At 44.8% G+C, this 24,399-nt stretch overlaps 1 protein-coding gene across 2 annotated transcripts in view; it reads left to right on the top strand.

Moving 5' to 3' along the window:
* CCL28 (C-C motif chemokine ligand 28) overlaps positions 1 to 17,592 on the top strand; it is a 40,839-nt gene extending 23,247 nt beyond the window's left edge. For both annotated transcript variants that reach the window (XM_075066936.1, XM_032780830.2), the window contains 3 exons: positions 6,216 to 6,303; positions 12,964 to 13,093; positions 14,888 to 17,592. In XM_075066936.1, the coding sequence (XP_074923037.1) occupies positions 6,216 to 6,303; positions 12,964 to 13,093; positions 14,888 to 15,050 (381 nt within the window). In that variant the 3' untranslated portion in view covers positions 15,051 to 17,592. The remainder of the gene's footprint in view (positions 1 to 6,215; positions 6,304 to 12,963; positions 13,094 to 14,887) is intronic.
* Positions 17,593 to 24,399: the final 6,807 nt, after the last annotated feature.

Here is a 24,399-nt window from a genome sequence, read left to right as displayed (position 1 = left end):
TTTTACAGATCCAGATTAACATTGTTACCCCTCTGATTATTAAATTTAGTTGTTCTTGTTCAATTTAAGTTTCAAGAAAGACCTGAGAGGGAGGGGTAAGTAGGCAACTTCTAACTGCAAGGGGGAAAGGAAACATTTTTCTTGAACAGGTACAGCACTGCTTTCCTCCTTGTGCAGTAATATCATTCTGCACAAGTGGTGATTAAGCATGAACTGTTTCAAATTATTTGTCCGAACATTTTGTGCACCAGAAATGGTAGAAAGTTAGATCAGGAGATTTTTTCTGTAGGCAAATACTTCCTCTATGTGCAAGCATCAGGAAATGGCCTTCTTTCATGCAACCCACAGAAATATGGAAAGAAACTAGTCTCCCAGTTTAGCTTGAAGTGATTCACCAAAAAACAAACAAAAAACCCCCACTTTTTGTTCAGATTGGATGTTCTATTGCTGCCACAAAATATTCTTCTCTTCCACCCCTAGTTCCCCCACCAAATGGAAATTCTATATTTTGGTTCAGAAATAAGAGTGCAGGGAATGTGAACAGACTGATGTCAGAAGTATAATTTCACCCGGGATGCTCTGGTTCTATGGTGGCAGAGAAGACGTGCTCCTACAGTGTAACTTTGGTCTCTAGTTCAGTTACTGCTGTTATTAACAGTTCAGAAAGGCAGTAAGAGGTAGGGTGAAATTGGGGCAGTCCAATTCTGCCCTCACTTATGGCCATGCAACGTCTTGGAAGTCAATGTGTTACCCGGGGTTCTTTCAACCCAAAGCTCTTGGTAACTTTTACTCTGTACAAGGTGGTGTCAGGAAATAAATTGGAGGGAGATGGCCATCTGACTGACTGACAGCCAGCACAAACAGGACAACACGAGTGTTCTCACTTGAAGCTAAACTTTACTTAGTCTCAAGCACTTACACACGTCTGCAACAGACTAGTAAAACACCCCCAGCCCTCACTAATTACCGAAACTGAGTGTGGCTCTCAAGTGACACAACGGCAACCTATCTCCTGGTGGGGAACACAAGATGCATCCAGAGGGAGAGACCCGTCCAACTACCTCAACCTTTTCCCCCTTATTTACACATTAAGTAATACAATGACATGTCACTTAGCCTTGGTCTAGACTACAGGGTTAGGCTGAATTTAACTACATTGGTTTGATTTTATAAGCAATGCGGCTACACAACCAATCTCATTCCATCGACCTAAAGGGCTCTTAAAATCGACTGCTATACTCCTCCCCAGTGAGGGGAGTAGCACTAAAATCGACCTTCTTGGGTCAAATTTGGGGTAGTGCAGATGCAGCGTTGTACAATTCAATGGTATTGGCCTCCGGGACCTATCCCAGAGTGCTCCAATGTGACCACTCTGGACAGTGCTTTCAACTCCGATGCACTAGTCAGGTACACAGGAAAAGACCTGGCAACTTTTGAATTTCATTTCCTGTTTGGTCATTGTGACGAGCTGAGCAGCACAGGTGACCATGCAGTCCCATAATCACAAACAAGCTCCAGCATGGAGTGAATGGAAGATGCTGGATCTGATTGCTGTATGCAGAGAAGATTTGTGCAGGCAGAACTCTGATCAAAAAGAAGAAATGCTAATATATATATATATATATGCCAAAATAGCACATGGTATGGTGGAGGGAGGCTACAACAGGGACATACAGCAGTGCTGCATGAAAGTTAAGAAGCTCAGGCAAGCCTACCACAAGACAAAGGAGGCAAATGGTCGCTCCGGGTCAGAGCCCCATACATACCACTTCTATGATCGGCTGCATGGCATTCTAGGTGGGGACCCTACCACTATCCCACCACTATCCATGGACACCTGCCAGGGCAGAGTCTCCTGCAACATGGAGGAGATTTTGTGGATGAGGAAGAGGAGGAAGAGGAGAATGTGCAGCAGGCAAGCAGAGAATCCATTCTCCCTGGCAGCCAGGACCTTTTCATCACCCTGGAGCCAATACCCTCCCAAAGTGGGTTCTCGGACCCTGAAGGCAGAGAAGGCACCTTTGGTGAGTGCACATTTGTAAAAGCGGTTAAAAGCAATTGTGTTTAATGTTTGATTTGCCCTGAAAAATTGGGATGCGTTCCCAGCCAGTACAGATACTGGAAAAGTCTGTTAATGTGTCTAGGGATGGAGCAGGAATCCTCAAGGGACATCTCCATGAAGCTCTCCTGGAGGTTCTCTGAAAGCCTTTGCAGCAGATTTTTGGGGAGGGCTGCCTTATTTTGTCCTCCACAGTAGGACACTTTACCATTCCAAGCCAGTAGCAAGTAGTCTGGAATCACTGCAGTACAAAGCATGGCAGCGAATGGTCCAGGGTTATGGTCGCATTCATGCAACATTCGGTCTTTACTTTTCTGTCTGTCTCAGGAGAGTGATATCATTCATGGTCATCTGGTTGAAATAGGGAAATTTTTGTAAGGGAACAGTAAAAGGACCCCATTCATGCTGGGCTGTTTGCATTTGGCTAAAAGGGATCATCCTGGAGATTAGCCACGTCCAACCCAAAACTACAGCCCCCTCCTTTTAAATGGCAAACCCAACCAGCATTGCTTGCTATGGGAAGAGAGGGTGCTGCAGTTTGAAACCATTCCCAGATGTTACGGAGGTGGAAGAAGCCAACCCCGCATACCCTTTGGCTTACCATGGCTGCCTGGAAACCAAATGCTGTTGCCCAGCCACGTGTGATGTGTCACCATACCAGCAAGAGCTCAATATAAAAGGCAAAATGCGATGTTGTACCTAAAGCACATGCTGTGAATTTCTTGATTCACTGTGAAAAAGTCTCCCTTTTGTTTTCAGAAATGTATCTTAAATTTTACTCTCCCTTTTTATCCCCCCTGCAGGTGCAAATGGTTCTATGCTGCCAGTATCATCTCCGTCCCTGAGGTTATCACAGATTAGAAGGTGAAAAAAATGCACTCACGATGACGTGTTTTCTGAGCTCATGCAGTCCTCCCATACTGATAGGGCACAGCTGAATGCACAGAGGTATACAATGGCAGAGGCAGGAAAGCATTCAGTGAGCATGATCAGAACACACAGGAGGAGATGCTGAGGCTAACATGGGAGCAAATGGACATGGTCAGGCGTCTGGTGAAGCTGCAGGAAAGGCAACAAGAGCAGAGACCGCTGCTGCATCCATTGTGCAATTGCCTGCCCTCCTCCCAAGTTCCATATCCTCCTCACCCAGACGTCCAAGAACATTGGAGGGGGAGGCTCTTGGCACCCAGCCACTCCACTCCAGAGGATGGCCCAAGCAACAGAACGCTGTCATTCAAACAGTTTAAATTTGTAGTGTGGCGACAATAAGCAATGTGGCCTTGTCTTTCCCTTCTCCCCCACTCCATCCAGGCTACCTTGTCAGTGATCTCACTTTTTAAAAAATAAATAAATAATGCGTGGATTCAGAACAATAGAGACTTTATTTCCTTTGCCAATTGTGGTCGAAGGGGGGAGAGGGATTGGCTTACAGGGAAGTAAATTCAACAAAGGGGGCAATTTTGCATCAAGGAGAAACACAACTGTCACACCTGTAGCCTGGCCAGTTATGAAACTGGTTTTCAAAGCCTCTTTGATGCACAGCGCACCTAGCTGTGCTCTTCTAATCGCTCTGGTGTCTGGCTGTTCAAAATTGACCACCAGGCGATTTGCCTCACCCTCCCACCCCACCGTAAACGTCTCCTCCTTACTCACACAGATATTATGAAGCACACAGCAAGCAGGAATAACAATGGGAATATTGGTTGTGCTGAGGTCTAACCTAGTCAGCAAACAGGGCCAGCGAACTTTTAAACGTCCAAATGCACATTCTACCACCAGTCTGCACTTGCTCAGCCTATAGTTGAACTGTTCCTTACTACGGTCCAGGCTGCCTGTGTATAGCTTCATGAGCCATGGCATTAAGGGATAGGCTGGGTCCCCAAGGATAACTATTGGCATTTCAACATCCCCAGTGGTAATTTTCTGGTCTGGGAAGTAAATCACTTCTTGCAGCTGTTCAGACAGAGTGCCTAAAGATGTGAGCATCATGCACCTTTCCCAGCCATCCCACGTTGATGTCGGTGAAATGTCCCTTGTGATCCACCAGTGCTTGCAGCACCATTGAGAAGTACCACTTGCAGTTTATGTACTGGTTGGCAAGGTGGTCCGGTGCCAAGATAGGGATATGGGTTCCATCTATTGCCCCACCACAGTTAGGGACCCCCATTGCAGCAAAGCCATCCACTATGACCTGCACATTTCCCAGAGTCACTAACCTTGCTAGCAGAAGGTTACTGCTTGCCTTGCAGCCCCACAGTAGATTAGCCCACTCTGAATTGATTCCCAACTGACCGTTAGCAGTCAGGTATTGCAAGCTTCCACAGGGCTATCCCACTCGCTTCTCAACTGTCAGGGCAGGTCTCATGTTAGTATTCCTGCACTTCAGGGCAGGGAAAAGCAACTCTCACAGTTCCATGAAAGTGGCCTCACACATGTGAAAGTTTTGCAGCGACTGGGAATCATCCCATGCCTGCAACACTATGCGGTCAGGGCCGCTCCAGGCACCAGCTGAGCAAGCGCATGCTTGGAGTGGCACATTGGGCTCTTCAGTGGTAGGTCCCTTGGCCCCTCTCAGGGGGAAGGACCTGCCACCAAATTGCCGCCAAAGAAGAAAGCGGAGCAGTGGAACTACCGGCGATTGCGATCACGACTTTTTTTTTTTTCACTTGGGGCAGCAAAAACCCTGGAGCTGGCTCTGTATGCAGTCCCACCAGTCTGTGCTTGTTTGCTGGGCCCAGAATTGGTGTTCCACTGTATCAGCTAGCCCAGTGCCGCCAATTGCCACATCCCGTGCTTTCAGAAATGTCTGTGTCCATGTCCTCCTCACAACCGTCCTTGTGCTGGCATCTCCTAGCCAGGTTCTGCACATATTGCAGAATAATGCGCGAGGTGTTTACAATGCTCACAACAGCAACAGTGAGCTGAGCGGGCTCCATGCTTGCTGTGCTATGGCATCTGCACAGGTAATCCAGGAAAAAAGGCGCGAAATGACTTGTATGCCATGGCTTTCAAGGAAGGAGGGAGAGAGGAAGGGGAGACTGACGACATGTACCCAAAACCACACGTGACAATGTTTTTGCCCCATCAGGAATTGGTAGCTTAACCCAGAATTCCAATGGGCAGCAGGGACTGTGGGATAGCTACCCACAGTGCACCATTACGTGAGTCGATGCTAGCCACGGTATTGAGAACACACTCTGCCAACCTACTGCACTTAGTGGGGACATACACGATCGACTTCTATAAAATCAACCTAATTTCATAGTGTAGACATACTCTTAAAGAAACTTTGTTAAGCAAGCAGTTTCAATGGTCAAGCAGGAGGTTTCCTTCTGATTATTGATTAACTAGGTGTGAGGGGGTTTTCCCAGAGTTTGCAACCTTGAGGCCTCTAAAATGCATGTATCAGCAACTTCAACATAATTCTTATCAGGAAGGACACAGGATCAAGCTGCCCTTTCTGTGGCACCCAAAACCACCTCCCCTCCTGTCTTGGTTAAGCTAAGCCTGCTGCATGGCCACTTTACGGCCTGCTGACTTGACCGCTTTTAGCAATAAGCGATAGTGGTTTCAGGCACTTTACTGGTTTGCCAAAATCTCGCTGTACAAATGGGCCAAATTCAGCACTGGCGCAACTCCACTGACTTCTTTGGAGTTGTGCCTGTTTGTGTCACAGCTGAATTTGGCCCATTTACTTTAATGGAGTTGCATGTTTGTTACTGACAACAGAATTTGGCCCTCATATGTGAATTGTATAAAGCAATGATAAACTCTGATTCTTTGGTTCTTCTTAACCCACAGTTATTTAGCACCTTTAATGCCAAAGCGTTGGCAGCTGCCAGGTCCATCACAGAAATAGAGAAGTAAGAACATAGAAGTGGGTTTGATTCTGCAAGATTCTGAATACTCTGGCCTGATCCAGTAAAGTATTTAAGCCTATGCTTGAAGTTAAGTATGTGAGTAGTCCTATTAAAGTCAATAAAACTTTGAGCATGTGTTGAAGTGTTCTGCTAGATTGGGCCAGACTGCTTAGTACCTTGCAGGTTCAAGCCCACTTGCAACATCTGTGAAGGGTGGGGCTTTAAAGTTAGTTTCTTTTACTGCAGTCCAGGAGGTAGGATCACCTTCCTGTACTTTACAACCTGGTCTGTTACAGGAAGAGCTGCAGCAGTTGAAAGGAATGGATTTGAAGCTAGTCACTCTCTTTGCTGCTTTTGCATTTGTGGTTGTCCAAACATCTGAGGGTAAGTCATCCTGTACATTATCTCTTTGCTACATTTATAATAGGTTTATCTTTAAAAAAAAAAAACAATAAAAAACATAAGGCAAAGCGTCTTTGTGTGGAATTGGAGCTGTTTTATATCCATAGCATTGTGAGTAATTGGAGATTATCACTTTTGGTTTTAATTTCTATACAGAAAACTGGGAGAACTTTAAGCATGACATCCTGACTCCACTGACATCAGTGGCAAAACTCTCCTTGACTTCACTGGGGGTAGGATTTCACTCTGTTTTAGCTAATTACCATTTGTAAAATCAAGGGCAGTTGGATATTTAGAATGGGAAACTTTTTTTTTGTAAAATGGTTTAAACAGGAAGTGCCAGGTCTTTAGAAAGGATCAGTACAACAAGGTATTTGTGACAATAAATGCTACCATTTTAACTGCACTTCAGAGCAATTGAGACAATTCATCTGATTGAAAGCAGCAGAGAATCCTGTGGCACCTTATAGACTAACAGACATTTTGGATCATGAGCTTTCGTGGGTGAATACCCACTTTGTCAGATCCAAAACGTCTGTTAGTCTATAAGGTGCCACAGGATTCTCTGCTGCTTTTACAGATTAAGACTAACACGGCTACCCCTCTGACATCTGATTGAAGTTACTCACATGCAGGAGGGTCTCTAGGACACTTTACTTGCAGACTTAACCAGCACTTTCTAAAGTCATGTATACTGTGTGTGATAGGTGCCAAGTTTAAATAGGATTTTATAGCTAAAATGTAGAAAAACTGATTTTCATCGTCTCACATTTTAACTGTAGCAAATTGCACAATAGATTAAATCTCCCATCTTGCATCATGCTTACTGACAGCTATGCTAGGTGCATACATGAGTTGAGTCCACATACTTTGTTTGAATTTTCTAGCCCATATAGTCAATATTTTATTGTTTTCCTTGTAATTTTATATTACAAAATAAACTTGTTAAACTCTGCGATGTTAAAATCTTTACCAAATTCAGGGGGCAATTCAAGAGCCTGATCCTGTGAAATATGGAGTGTTTTCAACTCCCATTGACTTCAGCGAGAGTAGAGTTTTAAACAGCAGTACATCAAACCACGCTGCAGAACTTTTTGTGCATGGTAACAGGTTCAGACAGCCAGTTAGTGCCCAGCAAGCTAGGGCATTGAAGATTTATACCCTGGCTTGCTATGCACTAACTGTGTATAGACAAGCCCTCAGCACCTTGCAGGATCATGTCACAAATGGGTAAAATGTGCCTTAAAATTCCAGCCTGCCAAAATGGCCTCTGCACCTGTTGGATGGCACAGGCTTGCGTGAGCTGTAATCTGGATGTACTTGCTGGGAATGCCTGTGCTTCCACGCTAGGGGGTAGGGTGTTCAAATAACGGCAAAGAGGAAGTTTTCTTAAATTTGTTCTTTTATTCTGTATACCAGATGGATCAGTATGTATGAGACAAATAATTAGGTGACTAAGGCAAACAGACTCTGCATTTAACAACAAATCAGTAATTAAAGGCAAATTTCCTTAAAGTCTAGCAAACATACTAGCCCATTTTGGAACTAGAGAATACAGTAGGAATTTTATAGGCTTTGAGCCAAAGTCTGTCTCCACTACACCACATTTACCTCAGTGGTGTAGCACAGATGTAAGAATAAGACCTGGCTCTTAATATTCAATTTTATGTGGGTTTCTTTTCATTGTGGTTTTTCGTATATTTGACCTCTGTTCAGTGGACTACACGAGAGCCCTCTGGTGGCCAAAATAATACCTGTGCAGTCTCATGAATCAAGGCAGCGTAATGGATAAGGAATCTTCAAAGAATTTCAAAGGTAGTGGATTCAGATTGGTTTATTGCATTTCAGGTTGGAGAAGTGCTGGTTGTGTCTTTTGGATATTCTGGGGTGTGACTTAAGACACTGGTTGTACTGCCCCAGCCAAAGGAAGAGACATTTGGGGGACTATTACTTGCTAAGGATTAGCAAATACATGATAAATGGTAAAGGGTTGGAACAATAATTAATTTTTAATTAAGATACAAAAAAGAAAAGTTTTAAAAAACTTGTAGAAAATAAGAACCACCTCGCTACCCCCTCAAATATACTGAAAATAAGGAAGGGTTAAAAATAAGTGGTAAAGGCTTCCACCAAACTGCCAGTCGTAAAGCGAGAAAGAGTGAGTTAAGCAACTAAAGTTAAGCAAATGGTAATAAACATGAATGGGCAAGGGAGGAGAATTATATTTCAAAGTAGAAATTACTTATGTGATCCTGTACGTTTTTAAATTAGGACCAGATCCTGCAAACACTTAATCAACTGAGTTAATTATAATGATGCAAGTAGATCATGCAAACACCTGCTTGTACCAAAAGGAGTGCTTACTGCGGTTTATAGTCTCATTGTCCCATAGTAAGTCATACTCAGTAGTAAGTGTTTGCAGGATCAGAATGTAACCTCTGCAGGGCAGGGATGAGTCTTACATGTGTTTGCAAGAACGTTAGCACATTTGGGACACTGCAAACATTAAATCACTTTTCTAAAGCAAAAATTTTAAGTGACCTCTGAACTCAAACTTATTACATGTGGAAATGCTTGCCTGGGAAAAGAGTAGCTCAATCACATAAAGAAGTGAGATCTGCAAAAAGAGGTAGATTAGAGGTTACATGTTTAAAGATAAAATTGGGGGGTTGGGTTCCCACTCCTGGGCTTTACTGGGGTCACACAGGGAGATCTGCCAGGGTCCAACCAGAGGGTTGAGGGAGATGTGGGTTTTTTCCTCTTCCTTTGCTTTCATATTTTGACCTCCTGCTTCAAGTTTCCTCCTTGCTTTTCTCTTCCCGTTCCTTCCCTCACCCCTTCATTTGTGCCTATCTGCCTCCTCCATCACATGGCCCACCCAGAAATGTAGCTTCTTGACAGCAGTTGGAGGGTGGCCAGAGCTGGGAAGCTATTGCTTCTTCCTTTGTTCTTATGCCTTGGAAAAAGTGCAGAATTCCAGTTGGAAATTCCAGCAAGACTTCATAACAAAAAATCCTCCCTAAGTGGCTTTCAGCTCCTGTCAGAGATGGGTGAAAACTGACCACAGGTATTGACTGGCACAGTATCTCAGTGGGTTTTGCTGTCATGGGAAAGGCCAGGAAATACTGGTTTGGAACTGGATGGTGCAAAATCTCTGGGATTTTCCAGCAAATTTTGGGATGTAGATGTGGTCGAAGGACTCCTTGCTCCTCCCTGGGTCTGTCATCATAAATTAGGAGCTCTGTATGGTGAGGAACTGCATTGAATTTCTTGGATAGCCGTCTGATGGATTCTTCTGCATGATTGTATGATTCAGCTATTTATAAATAAAGGGAACAAAGCCTCTAACAAACAGTTGATGTCTCCTTGGTGAAAGTCCCCAGGCAAGAGGAAGGATCAACATGGATAATATAATCTGTAGAAATAATTACACCAACAGGGCAACGTCCCTCGTGACAGAGAGGAAGCAAGAAACTGGGGATTTGCCACTGCAGCTGCTAATCCCACACAGCCACTAGCTCTAGCTTGCTGGTTGAGAAATACAGCTTGTGACTGTGTTACCACACTGAGGCCTGGTCTATACTACACTGTTAAACCGATTTTAACAGCATTAAATCAATTTAACGCTGCACCCGTCCACACTACACTGCTCTTTATATCAATTTAAAGCGCTCTTTAAATCGATTTCTGTACTCCTACAAAACGAGAGGAGTAATGCTAAAATCGATATTACTATATTGGAATAGTGTTAGTGTGGACGGAAATCGACATTATTGGCCTCATTATTTTACAGTAGCTACCCACAGTGCACCACTCCAGAAATCGATGCTAGCCTCAGACCATGGATGCACGCCACCGAATTAATGTGCCTAGTGTGGACGCGCACAATCGACTTTATAATATCCGTTTTATAAAATCAGTTTAAGCTAATTCGAATTTATCCTGTAGTGTAGACGTAGCCTGAGTCTAAATCCTGGCCTGGATGAAGCAGTAATGAAAAGGATTGCTGTCTGTGCTGCTGACAGCAACCGAGGCAGGCAAAACATGGGAGGAGGAGGAGGAGGGAGGAATGCCTGTAGGAATGAAAAAGGCCAGGCCAAACTTCAGTTTTCTTTTCTTTTAGCAACTGGACTAGACGGAACCAAAAATCAAACTTAAGGGCAAGTCCTCCTGGGTGCACGAAGAAGAGGGCACAAGTCTCTCTGCTAGTTCAGGCACTGCACTATATTGCCTTTTCCCCTGAAAAAGATCCCATGTGCTTCCTATAAGCATAACATTTTTGGTGGAGAATTGCGAAAAGGGGAAGATGTGCACTGTGATTGTTGAAAATACTACTAAAAAGTATCTTATATGTATAAAGTGATCGATCATTCAGGTGTGCACACCGCCGGTCGTAGAGGTGCCAGGCAATAGGGGGAGAATAGAGTCCTTGCTCCGACCCATCTGTCAGGGAAAACTATACAGATATAAACTGTTTGTACAAACTGTCTAGCTATACACATCCCTGGTCAGAGAGGTGCTGGGCCATAAGGGGGAGGATTAGAGTCCTTGCTCCTACCCGTCTGTCAGAGAAAAATTGCATAGGTGAATATATCCTCGGTCGTAGCAGGCTTTGGTCAACTACCAATTTAGCAAGGAGGGTGGGCTCCTTAACTAGACCCCACCCCTCCTGGTCCCTTTTCCTAAACTTTTTTTTTTAATTGTGAAATCACAATAATATCCCACACTCCTATATCCTTCAGAGTGATGTCTTACAGAAAGCTACTCCTTATTTGCCCATGCTTGTTCCGGGTCTTTACAAAACACAAAAATTCTACAGAGCAGGAGGGGGGATCCTGACTAGACTGTGCAGGGGAATCAAAAGAAAGCTCCAAGCCCAGTCGGAGATGGAGGCTGGCGGAAAGAAGTCAACCAACACAGCCCAGGAAGGAGGGCTGTGAAACCTCTAAACTGGAAGGGTGAGTTATGAGCCAGGAAGGCCAGAATTTAAAGGAGGCCTGTGGGACACTAAACCTTGTGGGTGAGCAAAAAGAGACCTTGGCAGGAGCTGAATGATACTGAATAAAGGGGATCCCAGGAGAGGGGAAGGGAAGTACATTTCCCAAGTCCAAGCAGGCCATAATGGGGGCGTTTTACATGTCCTCTCTGGGTTTCCTGATCTCCACTGAACACTTTGCAGTACCCCTTCTCCCTTCAATCTCCCCATTAGAGGGAAATACTGGAGAGGGGGGCATACAGGCTTATCCTAGTACTGCACCCCCTCAGTCTTATAACTCAAGGATATATCATCTTGGGGGCAAAATACATGCTTCCCCTTTCCATCAACAAGCCTCTTCTGACTCTCTAGGTGGTTTGTGAGCCAGGGAAGCTGTCTGCAGATTGATAAGGAGAGTAGTTGCAGAAGGTGGTTCCAGAGCTGAGAGCCAAGCTTCATTCCTGGGGCTTCAAGCCCTCAAAACAGTTGTACTAGCAGTGGCAGCTTCAAAGACTGAAACTGTTGATCCTGATTTGCCTCTGCAAGATCAGTTTTAAAATCAGACCCAAACACACAGTCATTAGCGATTGCTGTCACACTGTGGTCACAACAGTCAGTACCTACCTCAGGGCAGGCTGTCTACAGCAGGATGGACATCCAAACTGGTGGTATGGTCTATAATTAGATTTCACCTACCCAGTAACAAAAGTGAACTCCTGGACAGCTATATCAGTCTTAGGCCTTGGCTACACTGGCGCTTTACATCCCTGCAACTTTCTCACTCAGAGGTGTGAAAAAAACACCCCCGAGCGCTGCAAGATACAGCGCTGTAAAGCGCCAGTGTAAACAGTGCCACAGCGCTGGGAGCGCAGCTTCCAGCGCTGCAAGCTAATCCGCATGAGGAGGTGGAGTACGTGCAGCGCTGGGCGGCAGCGCTTTGAAGTTTTAAGTGTAGCCAAGCCCTTACTGTGGAGTAACAGACAGTCCTCAGGCTCTTGCCACCCTGGCACATAGCATTTCCAAAGTGTGACAGGGCCGTTAACCAATCCTTTGTATTGTGATGTTCCTTGATGGCCCATCTGATTTTGATATTCCTTTTCTATGGGCAGGGGGATGATTCCTGTGCCTGGGTTCACAAGTTCAGAGCAAATATTTTCAAAGTTAAAAAGCAAAACTTACATATTTCTTTGTAGTATTGAATACAGACATAACAAGTGAGATTAGCACATACAGCAATTTACAAGCATTTCATAGAATTAAACACTAAATACATTCTTATAAGACTAATACCTATTTTGAACAAAACTAACAAATAGGTGAACTGGTTTGGTTTCCAGCGATGAATTTGTCAGTTCTTAGCTAACACCTATAGCCTTGGTTTACCAGCATCACAGTTGCTTTCAGAGTTCTCCCTCCAGAAGCGTAAGCTATTTATGAAATCTCCTGATGATGGTATTTAAATACAAATCCACAGGGATAGTTGGAAGAAATACTATACCTGAAGGAGTGGTGGTAGAGGTGGTGATAAGACCTGGGAGGAAGAAATACTGACTGATCTCAAGACTGCAATCTTTCACTAAACAAGATGGATTTGACAAAATGGGCAACACGATGTCCCATTCATTTCAACATTGAAGACTTTTTTTTCCCCCCTTTGATTCTTTCAGCTACTCTATTTCTGGTATCCTTTAACTGTTGCACGGAAGTATCGCACCATGTACCCAGAAGACTTCTAAGAAAAGTTCTAAAATTTGAAATCCAGAAAGATGATGGAGTGTGCAACATACCAGCTGTGATGTAAGTGGAGTTCTGTGTGATCATATGTTAAAGAGACATACATAAAAGTTATTGGGCCTGGTTTTCTACTGAGTTATTCCAATTTTATACCAGTATCACGCCATTGATTTCTTTGGCATAAAACTGATGTCACTGTGGAGAAACAGACCCTGTATATTTTAAAAACTTTCCTTCCCTGCATTATACCTTTGATTGTTAAAACTGAATTAATTGTTTAAAAACTAATTTATATTTCACCATTAATGTTTTGTTGCTTTTGCACTTCACTCAGCATGGAAAATGAGCATAAACTTAGCAAATCAGATTTTCTTCTTTTTCATAGTCATTCCTATTCAGTTTCACTTTTTGCTGTCATGTACTAGCAAAATAACACAATGTTTGGTCAGTAGTATCTCAAGGGAGTGCTTAAAATCCAAATAAATTAAAAATCGTGGAAATATTCCTGTTCATCTTCGGCTTTGTAAGTCTTTTGTTTTTATAACACTTGAACAGACCTGACTGTGTCACTTCATTCCCAATGCACTAATTTGCACTGTATTTATCTTCAGCCTCAGCAAAGATGCTTCCCTTCTGCTCTGTACTTTTTCAGGTCAGGAGTTACTGAGTAATTATGCACTAAAGCTACTTTTGCTTTGGAAGGTAAAGCTGGAAGAAACGTTTTGGATGAATAGTTTGTTTACTGAAAAACGCAGTTTTGGTTGACCCAAAACTATTTGTTAATTTGATTTAAATTCATTGAATAGTTTTGGCCAAAAAAGGGAGGGATGGGCTAGATTCACAAGGAGACTTAGGCACTGTTCACAAAATGAGGTGTGTGTGCCCCTCTCATCCCTTTAGTCCACTGCCCTAGGATGTGGGAGAGCCAGCTTTGAATCTGTGCTCTGGAAAAGGGATTTGAACCCAGGACTCCCCTCCCAGGTCATTCTAGCTAGATCTCAATGTGTGCTGTTGAAGCTCTTCTACCTCTTATAAAGAATTTACTAGTCATTGGAGCAAGGAGTTGAATTTGGGTCTCCTCCTCCCAGCTGGGTGACCTACTCATTGGATACAGGGTATTCCAGCATGGATGTGTTTCAAGCTCTCTGTGGGAGATGTCCTACTTGTGATAAAATACTTGAATAATATTGGACCAGAGAGAGTGAGAATGGCTCTGTAGACTGGTAGTTAGGTCAATCACCTGGGATGGGGGATACCTAGTTCAAATCGCTGTTTTAGAGCAGTGATTTGAACCTCAGCCTCTCACATCCCAGATGAGGACCCTAACTACTGAGCTAGAATGGGAGGGTAGCATCCAGAGCTTTGGAGCGGAGCCCGGAGCTGGAGTGCGGAGCAGCTCTGGAGCAGTGGAGCTGCAGGTTTTTGCCTAGAACTGGAGCGGAGCCAGAGCACAGCTCCAAAGCCCTGATGGCATCACCACTACTTCATTCTCCTAAAATACAGTCCTTTACAAATGCCCAGAAAGAAAATATTTCAGATCTAATGGAGCATTGCATTTGACCCAAAATGGACTTCCTCTATTAGCCAAAAATGTCTGAGTATGGTTCAAACCAAACTGAACTTTTTTTTTTATTTTTGCAGTATTGACAGCAAACAAGCCAACAGAAAAAAAATTAGATATGTGCCTAGCTCTGTTTGGAAGATAACATGGTGATCAAAAGTTGGTCTTCCAAAACCTGAGATGAGAGTAGTTTTGTTGCTTTCAAATATGGCTAGTTACCTTTTAAGAGTTGCTTCTTTTTTTTTAAAAAAAAAGAGTTTTGCAATAGACAACATAACTTCTTTTTCTTCTGGCAGCCTTCATGTAAAGCACAAGAAGTTATGTGTAAGCTCCCATAATAAAACCGTTAAGAAATGGATGAAAAGGAGCAGAATAAAAAATCATAGAAGAAATGGAAATCTTCATTCTGGGAAGAAAAAGAACACCAAAAGGAAAAATCAAATTGTGGTGAAGCAGTAGCGTGCTGAAACAACCCCAGGATGGAGTTACCTGTGAATGCTGCATTGTGTTCTCTGCAATAGACAAATGTTTGGTTATGAGTTCACATACAATGACTGCTCAACATTTTGCAATTACAGCTTTAAAAATAGTTTTCCAAATGTCTAAATTCCTAGAGTGAGCAGTGACAGATGTCAGCTGTACACATCCTTTACTACCTTTAATATGCATCTTGAAAGGATCTTGTTCTTTGGGAATCATCCTGGCCAGATAAAGGCAAAAGTTGATGCATTAGGAATGACAATATTTTCCTGGCCACATCTTGTGCTTTTCACTCCGCTTCATCCTCTGATATCTCTGTATTTGTCAATACTTCTAATTTCTGACACCCTCTCCTGACTTGGCTTTCATATCCTTCTCACTCTCTGACTGCTGCTTTAACAACTCCTTAGGCAATTTCTCCCCCTCTTCTGCTTATCTCAGGGTCTTGCCTTTGGCACCCTCCTCTTCTTTATACCTTATCCTTCTCCGCTTGCACAGACTCAGCTATGATGTTTTTGCTGCTGGCTCACAAATTGATTTCTTCTCATGTGACCTGCCTTCTGCTTCTCAGTTGTGTATCTGACTGTTTTTCTGACATAACATTGTGGATGGCCTGCCACCAGTTCAAGCTCAAGATGCCAAAAATGACCTCTCTTCCCCCCATGTCAAGCTTTCTTTGGTTCTAAACTTTCTTCATTTTTGCTGGCAATACCATTGTCCTCCCTGCTCCTCAGGCTCAAAATTATGGGGTCCAAGATTCTGCTGCAAAGATCACCTCCCCAGTTTCATTACTCTTCCTGCCTACTGTACCAAACTTCTCATCTTGGCCATCACAGGCCTGCACCTCTTTGCCCCAGCCTACACCTTTGATCTTGTTCCTTTTGTCTCACCTCATCATCTCAGTATTGCCAGTGACACCAGCCTTGCTAGACATGACACGTCCCTCCTTCCACTACCATCTTTCCTGCTGCCTCCTAATGCGTGGAGCAGCCTTCCAGACTTAAATCATCACGAGGGTTTTGAATGAGGAGGAAGAGGACCTGAAGACTTACTACTTCCACACAGCCTAGAAATACTAAGCCATGTCAGTCACACACAATCTTTCTGCCCCAACATAACGTGAGAGAAGAAGTAATGAGTGAAGGAAGGTAGAGATTTAAAATCAAATAAGAGCCCTATGCTTATCAAGGTATACCTATAATAACCCTAAATTACCATAATGTGGTGTTATAACTGTTTTCTCTATTCTCCAGTTGTTTTTGTTCTCACTGCAGCATATCTAAAATTAGACTGTTAGTTCCTTGAGGGAAGGGACTGGGTAAAGTACATTGCAGTTATTATTAATACAAACAACTAAAACTACTAACACATGATAAAGCATGTAGGATGGTAGATACAAGAAGCAAGCAGGTCTCCCCAAAACAAAATAAAAACGGCTAAATAACAACCAAGCTCCTTCAGCTGCTGACATGCACAATGCTGGAAGAAACTGATTCACATCTGAAATAGCAATAGGTAAGAAAAAACTAAGGACTGGATCCTCAATTCAGTGCGGGGGGGTGGGGGCAGCGCGGATGGTAGCTCTGGGCCACCTTTACTCTTCCTCCAGTCCTCTAGGACGATGAGGGCTGAATCCACCTCTGGCACAATTTAGAGCAGCCATAGCTCTCACCTACGCATGCTAGAAAATGTTCTACTGGCCCAGGATTGTTCCCCAACCCTTGATGCACCTGGAAATGCTTCCCATTGGATACCTTCTACACCAAGGTGGGGGAGCAGGTGGAGCAAAGTTGGCATAGTCAGCTTTACACCAGCTGAGAATTCCACCATGCTGGGGAAATCCTCAGCTGTCTGATTAAAGCCTTTGTACAACTGGAGAGGTGCCTCCAGAGGATCTTTATCAGAGGTGAGGATCTGGTGCTTACAAACTTTGAGCTTTGTTTATTGAGACAGAAGGAACAAAAAGTTCTGGCTTGGTGAACCTTTAGCCAGGGTACAAATAGTCACCTGGGGCAAGTTTTGAAAGGTATTTAGGTGCTTAAAAGATGTAAATAGGAGCCTAATGGTCTTTTTTAAAAGTACATAGATGCCAAAATACCAGTGATTTTGATGGGAGTTAGGAACCTAGTGGGCTTTTCAGAATTGCCTATCTGCATCTTTAGGCACTTAACTACCTTTAGAAATCTGACCCTTTTAAATGGAGCCCACAACACAGACCGAGGCCAGGGAAAATGCCTCAGCCACAGTATGTACATGATTTGAAAAAGCTATTTTTGCAGTATGTTTTCAGCATGTTCAGTATATGCTAAATATAATAAAAATACCACTTTGAGACCACCGAATATGGGATATGTTGTAAACATGAATGACATAGCTATATATGTTGTAAATTATATTATGTTATACAGATGTGAGCCTGATGTATGCAACAAATCTGCTCTACATCACATTTTCCATTGGTTGACTTGAATAAATAACTACAGGGCCAGCCTGAAGGAAGATGGCAACCTGGGCAAAGCTGCACTGTTGTACCCTTTCTCTGAGTTTAAGTACAGATACACAGTATGGTCACAGATCTTGAGTTCACTGGAGAAGCTTTTTAAGTTATAGTAGGGACTGTGTTCATCTGTAGTTGAGACCACTGCAAAAGGCACGGGCAGCCCATATGGTCAGCACTGGCTGACTGAAGCATCCAAGCCTCTGGCACCAGCGAACGCTGGGCACCAGGGAACGCTGGGCTGACAGCCATGTGAAGCGCTGGGGGTGTGGGGCGGGGTGGCAGCACTGTCAGGCATAAACTGAAGCCCAGCACAGCACACACCTGGCATGGGGTCTGTTGCCCTGAGCTGCCAGAAACCTGCCCAGAGAGCCCCATTGCCTCCATTCCTTAGCACTGCCCAACCCCAGACACCGCTGTATGCCCCCAGGATGCTCACCACTAGCCCAAGTATGCCCTGTCCGCTCCTGCTCCATGGGCATTTGGGGGCAGGTGACTGGCTGCTCTGGCAGGTGGGCTGCACCACGCAGCCCGGGATGAGCGCAAGAGACACCAGGGAGAAGCAGATCTCTTTCTGGCGCTCTCCTTGCCCCACCCAGCCCAGTGTGGACTGGCACATGGCACAGCCCCAGGGCAAGGCCAAACCTGGCCCCAGCCTCCCCTGCAGGGTGCTCCCTTGTGCCTGCTAGAGTTCCCACAGCTCACCCTGGGGCAGACCCTCCCCAGCTGCAAGTTGCAACAACACCCCTGCAATTTCAGCCTTTCCCCAGTGAGAGTTGGTCCTACCTGCCTGTCCCCTCTGCTGAGCCGGGACACTGCGTGGGCCAACAAAGCCATCCATTAGTGGAGCCCAGCTGACAGGCCTCTCACCTCTTAATCTGCCTGGGCACCGGCACCCTCTTGACCACGGTGCCCTGGGATGTCATGCATGTCGCCCACTAGTAGGGCTGGACCTGAATAACTGCTTGAATATACTGAACATATTAGATGAAAGTGATGCTGTAGGGCCCGGTGCTGCAAGGTACTGAGTACTCTCAATGCCTATTTACTTCAGTGTATGATTGAGCTCTATATAATGTACCTTGTTAGTTCCCGCAGTCGTATGAGTAGTCCCTGGCCTGTGTTCTGCTGCCAGTCGTCACACTTATCTTTGGACTCTTCCCTCTGGAGCTAGGCATTTTTCTTGTCCAGAGTTATGGTGGCTTTCAGGCCCTCTTTGGATTTCCTATCAATCTGTGTAAGTAAGTGGTCTCCACCAATGGCTTGTTCCTGCTGAGTGTCCTCATCTCCCACTGATGTTCTATAGGAGGTGCTCAGCTCTTCACAGGATTTGACCTATGCACCTGTCTTGCAAAGCTGGTTCAGGTATGTCCTAGGTCCTCTATGAGCCCATTTGATTTGTTTCCTCCCCTGCAGTCATTCAGTCTCCTGACACTGTACATGCAAACCAAGAAAGCATGGTTGATCAAAGACAATGGTGTGCAGAGGCAGGCTGTGAAAGAAGGGAAGAGTGGAGGATGTAGAGGTAGAATGAGGAGTGGTAAAGCTGCAACTCCAGCAGGGGCAGCAGGCAGCAGCAGTCACTTGGAGTAGAGTTCTAGAACCCACAAGCAAGGGGAGAGAAGGCACCCAAGACGCCCTGGAGATGCAATCCCATCCAGGTGAGTAGCAGTGAAACAGAGAAGAGGACCCTCCCCAAAAAACTATTCCCATTCTCTTTCCCAGAGAGGGAAGATGACTGATGGGTGTTTCAGCAAATGGAGAGGTTAATATGGGCCTGTGGGAGGTTCCATGAAGTTCTGGTTGGCAGACGGGGCATGGGGCATTCTGCTAGGCATCAGGAGTGTTTTTGTCAATGAACCCAACATGCTCAGCACTTTGAGGATGCAACAATTCTTTTATGGTTTGGAACCTGCCTGCCTGAGAGGGCATGTTCCAGTCTGCAGGGCCACCACCCCAACAGGTTTTCCAAAAACAGCTCTGCTGTATTGAGGGCGAAATACAATGGGAGGATTTGGCCCAATGTTATAATGGAATGCCAATTCTAGTGTAGGGAGTAAGGTCTGCCAGACAAAGGATGTTACAGGTGATTGTCCGTGTACTTTATTTATGTTGCATATTCTCTGTTGCTGGATTCCTCTGTCTTCATCTCCTGAAATTTTGTGTTGAGAAATTACTGATTCATAGCTGGATCTGCCTTTGGTCCTTCTCCAAAATAAAACAGACTCTACAAACAAAAACTGTGTATAACATTTAAGAAAAGCCATCTAATAGACAATTGCTGAGCGACATTTCTGTGGAGGAGAGTGCCTAAACGCACTTTTCCCACTTGCTGATGACTGGTATAGTTACAACAAGGCCTGGTCTACACTACGCGTTTAAATCGAATTAAAGAGCGTTAAATCGATTTAATGCTGTACCCGTCCACACTACAACGCTCTTTATATCGATATAAAGAGCACTTTATATCCGATTTCTTCTACTCCTCCCAGACGAGAGGAGTAGCGCTAAAATCGATATAACATATTGGATTAGGGTTAGTGTGGACGAAAATCAATGTTATTGGCCTCCAGGCAGTAATCCCACAGTGCACCACTGATCGCTCTGGACCAACTCTAACTCGATGCAGCGGCAGGTAACAGGAAAAGCCCCCGAACTTTGAATTACATTTCCTGTTTGCCAGCGGGGAGCTCTGATCAGCACGTGGATGCGATGTCCAAATCCAAAAAGAGCTCCACATGGACCGTACGGGAGATACTGGATCTGATCGCTGTATGGGAGACAAATCTGTTCTATCAAAGCTCTGTTACAGAACATGAAATGCCAAAGCGTTCGGAAAAAAATCTCCAGGCTACACAGTGCTGCGTGACAAGCGTAACGGGAAGCCAGAGACTCAAATGGACGCTCATGGAGGGAGGGGGTACTGAGGACTCCAGCTATCCCACAGTCCACAGCAGTCTCTGAAAAGTATTTGCATTCTTGCTGAGCTCCCAGTGTCTGTAGGTTCAAACACAGTGTCTGGCATGGTTCAGGAATAGCTCCTCAGTTTCTTTCCCCCACACCACGTAAAGAAAAGGGAAAGAAATCATTTCTTGACTTCTTTCAATGTCACCCTATGTGTACTGAATGCGCTGGTAGACGCGATCTGCAGCAGTGAAGAGCAGTATTGCTCCTCTCCCTCTCGGTGTCAGATGGTGCAGTAGGACTGGTAACTGTCCTCATGAACCCCTGAGTACTCCAATCTTTTAACTGATATGGGGGCGCCTGGGTAAAAACAGGATGATTCCTGTCACTTCCATAGATAGGACAGAACGGCTAGTAACTGTCTTCATCATAGACTGGGGCTGAGCTTCAATCAGCCCCTCCCTTTCCTGTGTAAAGAAAGATTCTGTACTGCTGGACTGTCATAGCAGCAGCATGCGGCTCCTCTCCCCCGCACCGCTTATTGTCCTCGCCTGGACTAGTCATAGCCCCGGAGCTGCTCCCACTCATTTATCTCACTAACAAGTCTCTGTTTCTTATCCTGCATTCCTTTATAACTTCATGACACAAATGGGGGGGGACACTGCCTACGGTACCCCAGGAAGGTTGGGGAGGGGAAGCAACGGTGGTTGTTGCAGGGCACCCCTGTGAATACTGACACGGAGCAGCTGCTGCTCTGATACACTGTCCTCTAGTACACTTGCCCCCTATTCTAGGCAGGACTGGATTAGAAACCATAAAGGAGGAATTGACTCGGGGAGTCATTCCCAGTTTGCTTTGCACCCCGGCCGATCTCAGCCAGGGGACTCATGATAGCAGCAGACAGTACAGAGGGGAGAGATAACCGTCATCTCATTGCCAGTTTACTCCGGCAGTAGATGGTACAGACGGGACTGGTAACCATCTCTGCTATCATGCAAAAGCAAATGAATGCTGCTGTGTAGCGCTGGAGTATCACCTCTGTCTGCGGCATCCAGTACACATACGGTGCCGGAAAAAAAAAAAAAGCTGAACGGGCTCCATGGTTGCCGGGCTATGGCGTCTGCCAGGGCAATCTAGGGAAAAACAGCGCGCAAGGATTGTCAGCTGTTGTTTTCCCTCTATAAGTTTCTTTCCATGCCTTCGGAGCTGCCATGACTTAAATGAGCAAGAGAGAAACAATTATTAATAATTTGGACTTCCTGATCTCTGTTCCTCTTGGTCTAGGTTGTAACTTTAGTCTTTTTGAGTTGAAATTACTTGGCACTCAGCTCTCTATCTCACATTGAAAACACCTCTTTCAAATGAAATTCATAAAGATTCAACCCAAACTGGAAAAGAAAACACTTAAAACTGCACAACAAAACTGCACATATTGCTGGCAATGCATCCATGAACTGCAAAAAAACATCATTCTCTCTTCTTGAATTCAGCGATGACAACTACTCTACTCTTGCTGAATGTCTAATGTTTTTCTTGGACAGGCACATGAGAATTTGTAACCATATCAGTTAAAGTGTTTGAAAGTGAAGGAACCCACATTACTTAAGTATATGATGAGATGCTGAAGTAGGTACAACTTTTGAAGTCCAGACTGAAAAAACAGGCTTCCTTTTTTCTTTTTTTAAAAGCTAAACAAAGTATGAAAAAAATTAATGTTTCTGACTAGGCAGTCATCCTCTTAGAAGTAAACTGAAATAGAGTTGTCAAACATATAGCCTGTAGGTATAATACAACCTGCAAGATATATCTGTGGTCTGCATGGTATTTTCAGAATCTAAACTAGGTGTAGGCAACCTATGGCACGCATGCCGAAGGTGGCACGCGAGTTAATTTTCAGTAGCTGCCCGGGTCCTGGCCACCAGTCCGGGTGGCTCTGCATTTTAATTTAATTTTAAATGAAGCTTCTTAAACATTTTAAAAACCTTATTTACTTTACATACAACAATAGTTTAATTATATATTATAGACATAGAAAGAGACCTTCTAAAAACATTAAAATGTATTACTGGCACACGAAACCTTAAATTAGAGTGAATAAACTAAGACTCGGCACACCACTTCTGAAAGGTTGCCTACCCCTGATCTAAACTTTTTTGAATGAAAGTTTCTGTTTTTTACCTATTTATGGAACATAATTAAAAATGGAATTTGATCTTCTCCATATAATGCGTGTGAACTAAGTCCACCAAAGGAACCTACAGAAAATAGAAAAATTCTGTGTGAATGTCACAGAGTTGGGTGCAGGGTGTAACCCAGACCAGTGAGGGACTGTGTCAACAACAGCCCTGTAACCCTGGGTGTTACACAATGCTTTGCTGCTGTAGCTCCCAACCTGGGCTGCTCACAACCAGCCTACCAGGATGAGTGGTGGAGTGCCAGACTAGGGTTGCCAACTGTCTAATCACACAAACAACCGTGCTCTGCTCCCTTCCCTTAGGCGCCGCCCCCTGTCCGAGGCCACCGTCCTCCTCACTCCATACCCCCTCTCTCCATCGCTTGCTCTCACCCACCCTCATTCACTTTCACCAGGCTGGGGCAGGGATGCAGGAGGTGTGGCTCTGGGCTGGGGCAAAGGAGTTTGGAGTGTGAGAGGCTCTGGGCTGAGCCTGGGGGAACGCCTGCCTTAGCCCCTGTGCTGCCGCCTGGGAGCCACCTGAGGTAAGTGGGGCCAGGAGGCTTCGTGCACTGCCCCATCCATGTGCCACTCCTGGAAGCAGCCAGCATGTCCCTGCAGCCCTTGGGGCGATGAGGGGGAGCATGGGGCTCCATGTGCTGACCCTGCCTGCAGGCACCACCCGTGCAACTCCCACTGGCCACAGTTCCCGGCCAATGGGAGCTGTGAAGTCGGCACTTGGGGAGTGCATGGAGACCCCTGGTCCCCCCACAGGGGCGTGCCACCCGCTTCCGGGAATGGCGCAGGGCCAAGACAGGCAGGCTTTACCTTTGCTGTGCTGCTGGACTTTTAGCAGCCTAAAATCTCCCAGTTTGGCATCAGTAGCAGGAGATAGAGCCCAATTCCAGGAGCCTCCTGGCGAAACCCGGAGGGTTGGCAACCTTATGCCCGATAGTCTAGTTCAACAGTTCTGACCCCAGGAGCCTGCCTACAGCCCAACTCTGGCTTAAAAATATATAAATTCAGTAATATTGTATACAATCATTTATCAGTTGAGGTTCAGCCCTCCCCTGTCTTTTTAGTCCAGGAAACCTTTGCAATGCATTATTTGAAAAGTAAAACCCAGACCAAGCTTCTCTCTCTCCTGCTGGATGTAGACCCCATGCTGTCTTTTCCTCCGTGTGTTAGTTTGAGGTTTGCCTCCGTTCCTTGTTAGCTTGATGGGTCTGTTTACATGATATGTAAATACATTCTCCTTGTCCTTCAAAATACTTTGAAGCAACTCCTAGCTAGGGAAAACTCATGTCTTTGTTTAGTGCAGACCTGTTTACCAGCTCCCCGACATACCTGGTCATAACTCTTGAGACCCACCATGTATGTACATCATGAAAGAATATTAATGATCAGTGAGTTATTAGTTTTCAAATGATACCACACAAGGCGTATTTTGTACAAAGATTATTACAACAGCATGTTGGGTGTGAATACAGGGGTGCTTAGTGTCACAATGAGCTTGCACCTCAGTTGTTTTCAGTTCTTGGACTAATGAACCAGAAGATTGCATTTGGAAAAAATATTAGTGCAACAGCTAGGTGATATGTAATTTATGTGGGAAGAGCGGTATTACAAATTCTGAATCTTGCATGGATGTTTACCACTGATGCAAAAGTTGGGGAGTCATTCTCTCTCTCTCTCTCTTGCCTAATGATTCTTTAAGTATTTATCCACAGTGGATCAGTCATTGGGAGAGAACG

This window comes from Chelonoidis abingdonii, chromosome 6, assembly GCF_003597395.2.
Source record: "Chelonoidis abingdonii isolate Lonesome George chromosome 6, CheloAbing_2.0, whole genome shotgun sequence".
NCBI lineage: Eukaryota > Metazoa > Chordata > Testudines > Testudinidae > Chelonoidis > Chelonoidis abingdonii.
The sequence above is the reverse complement of the archived record's forward strand: the minus strand, read 5'-3'. Positions and strand labels throughout refer to the sequence as shown.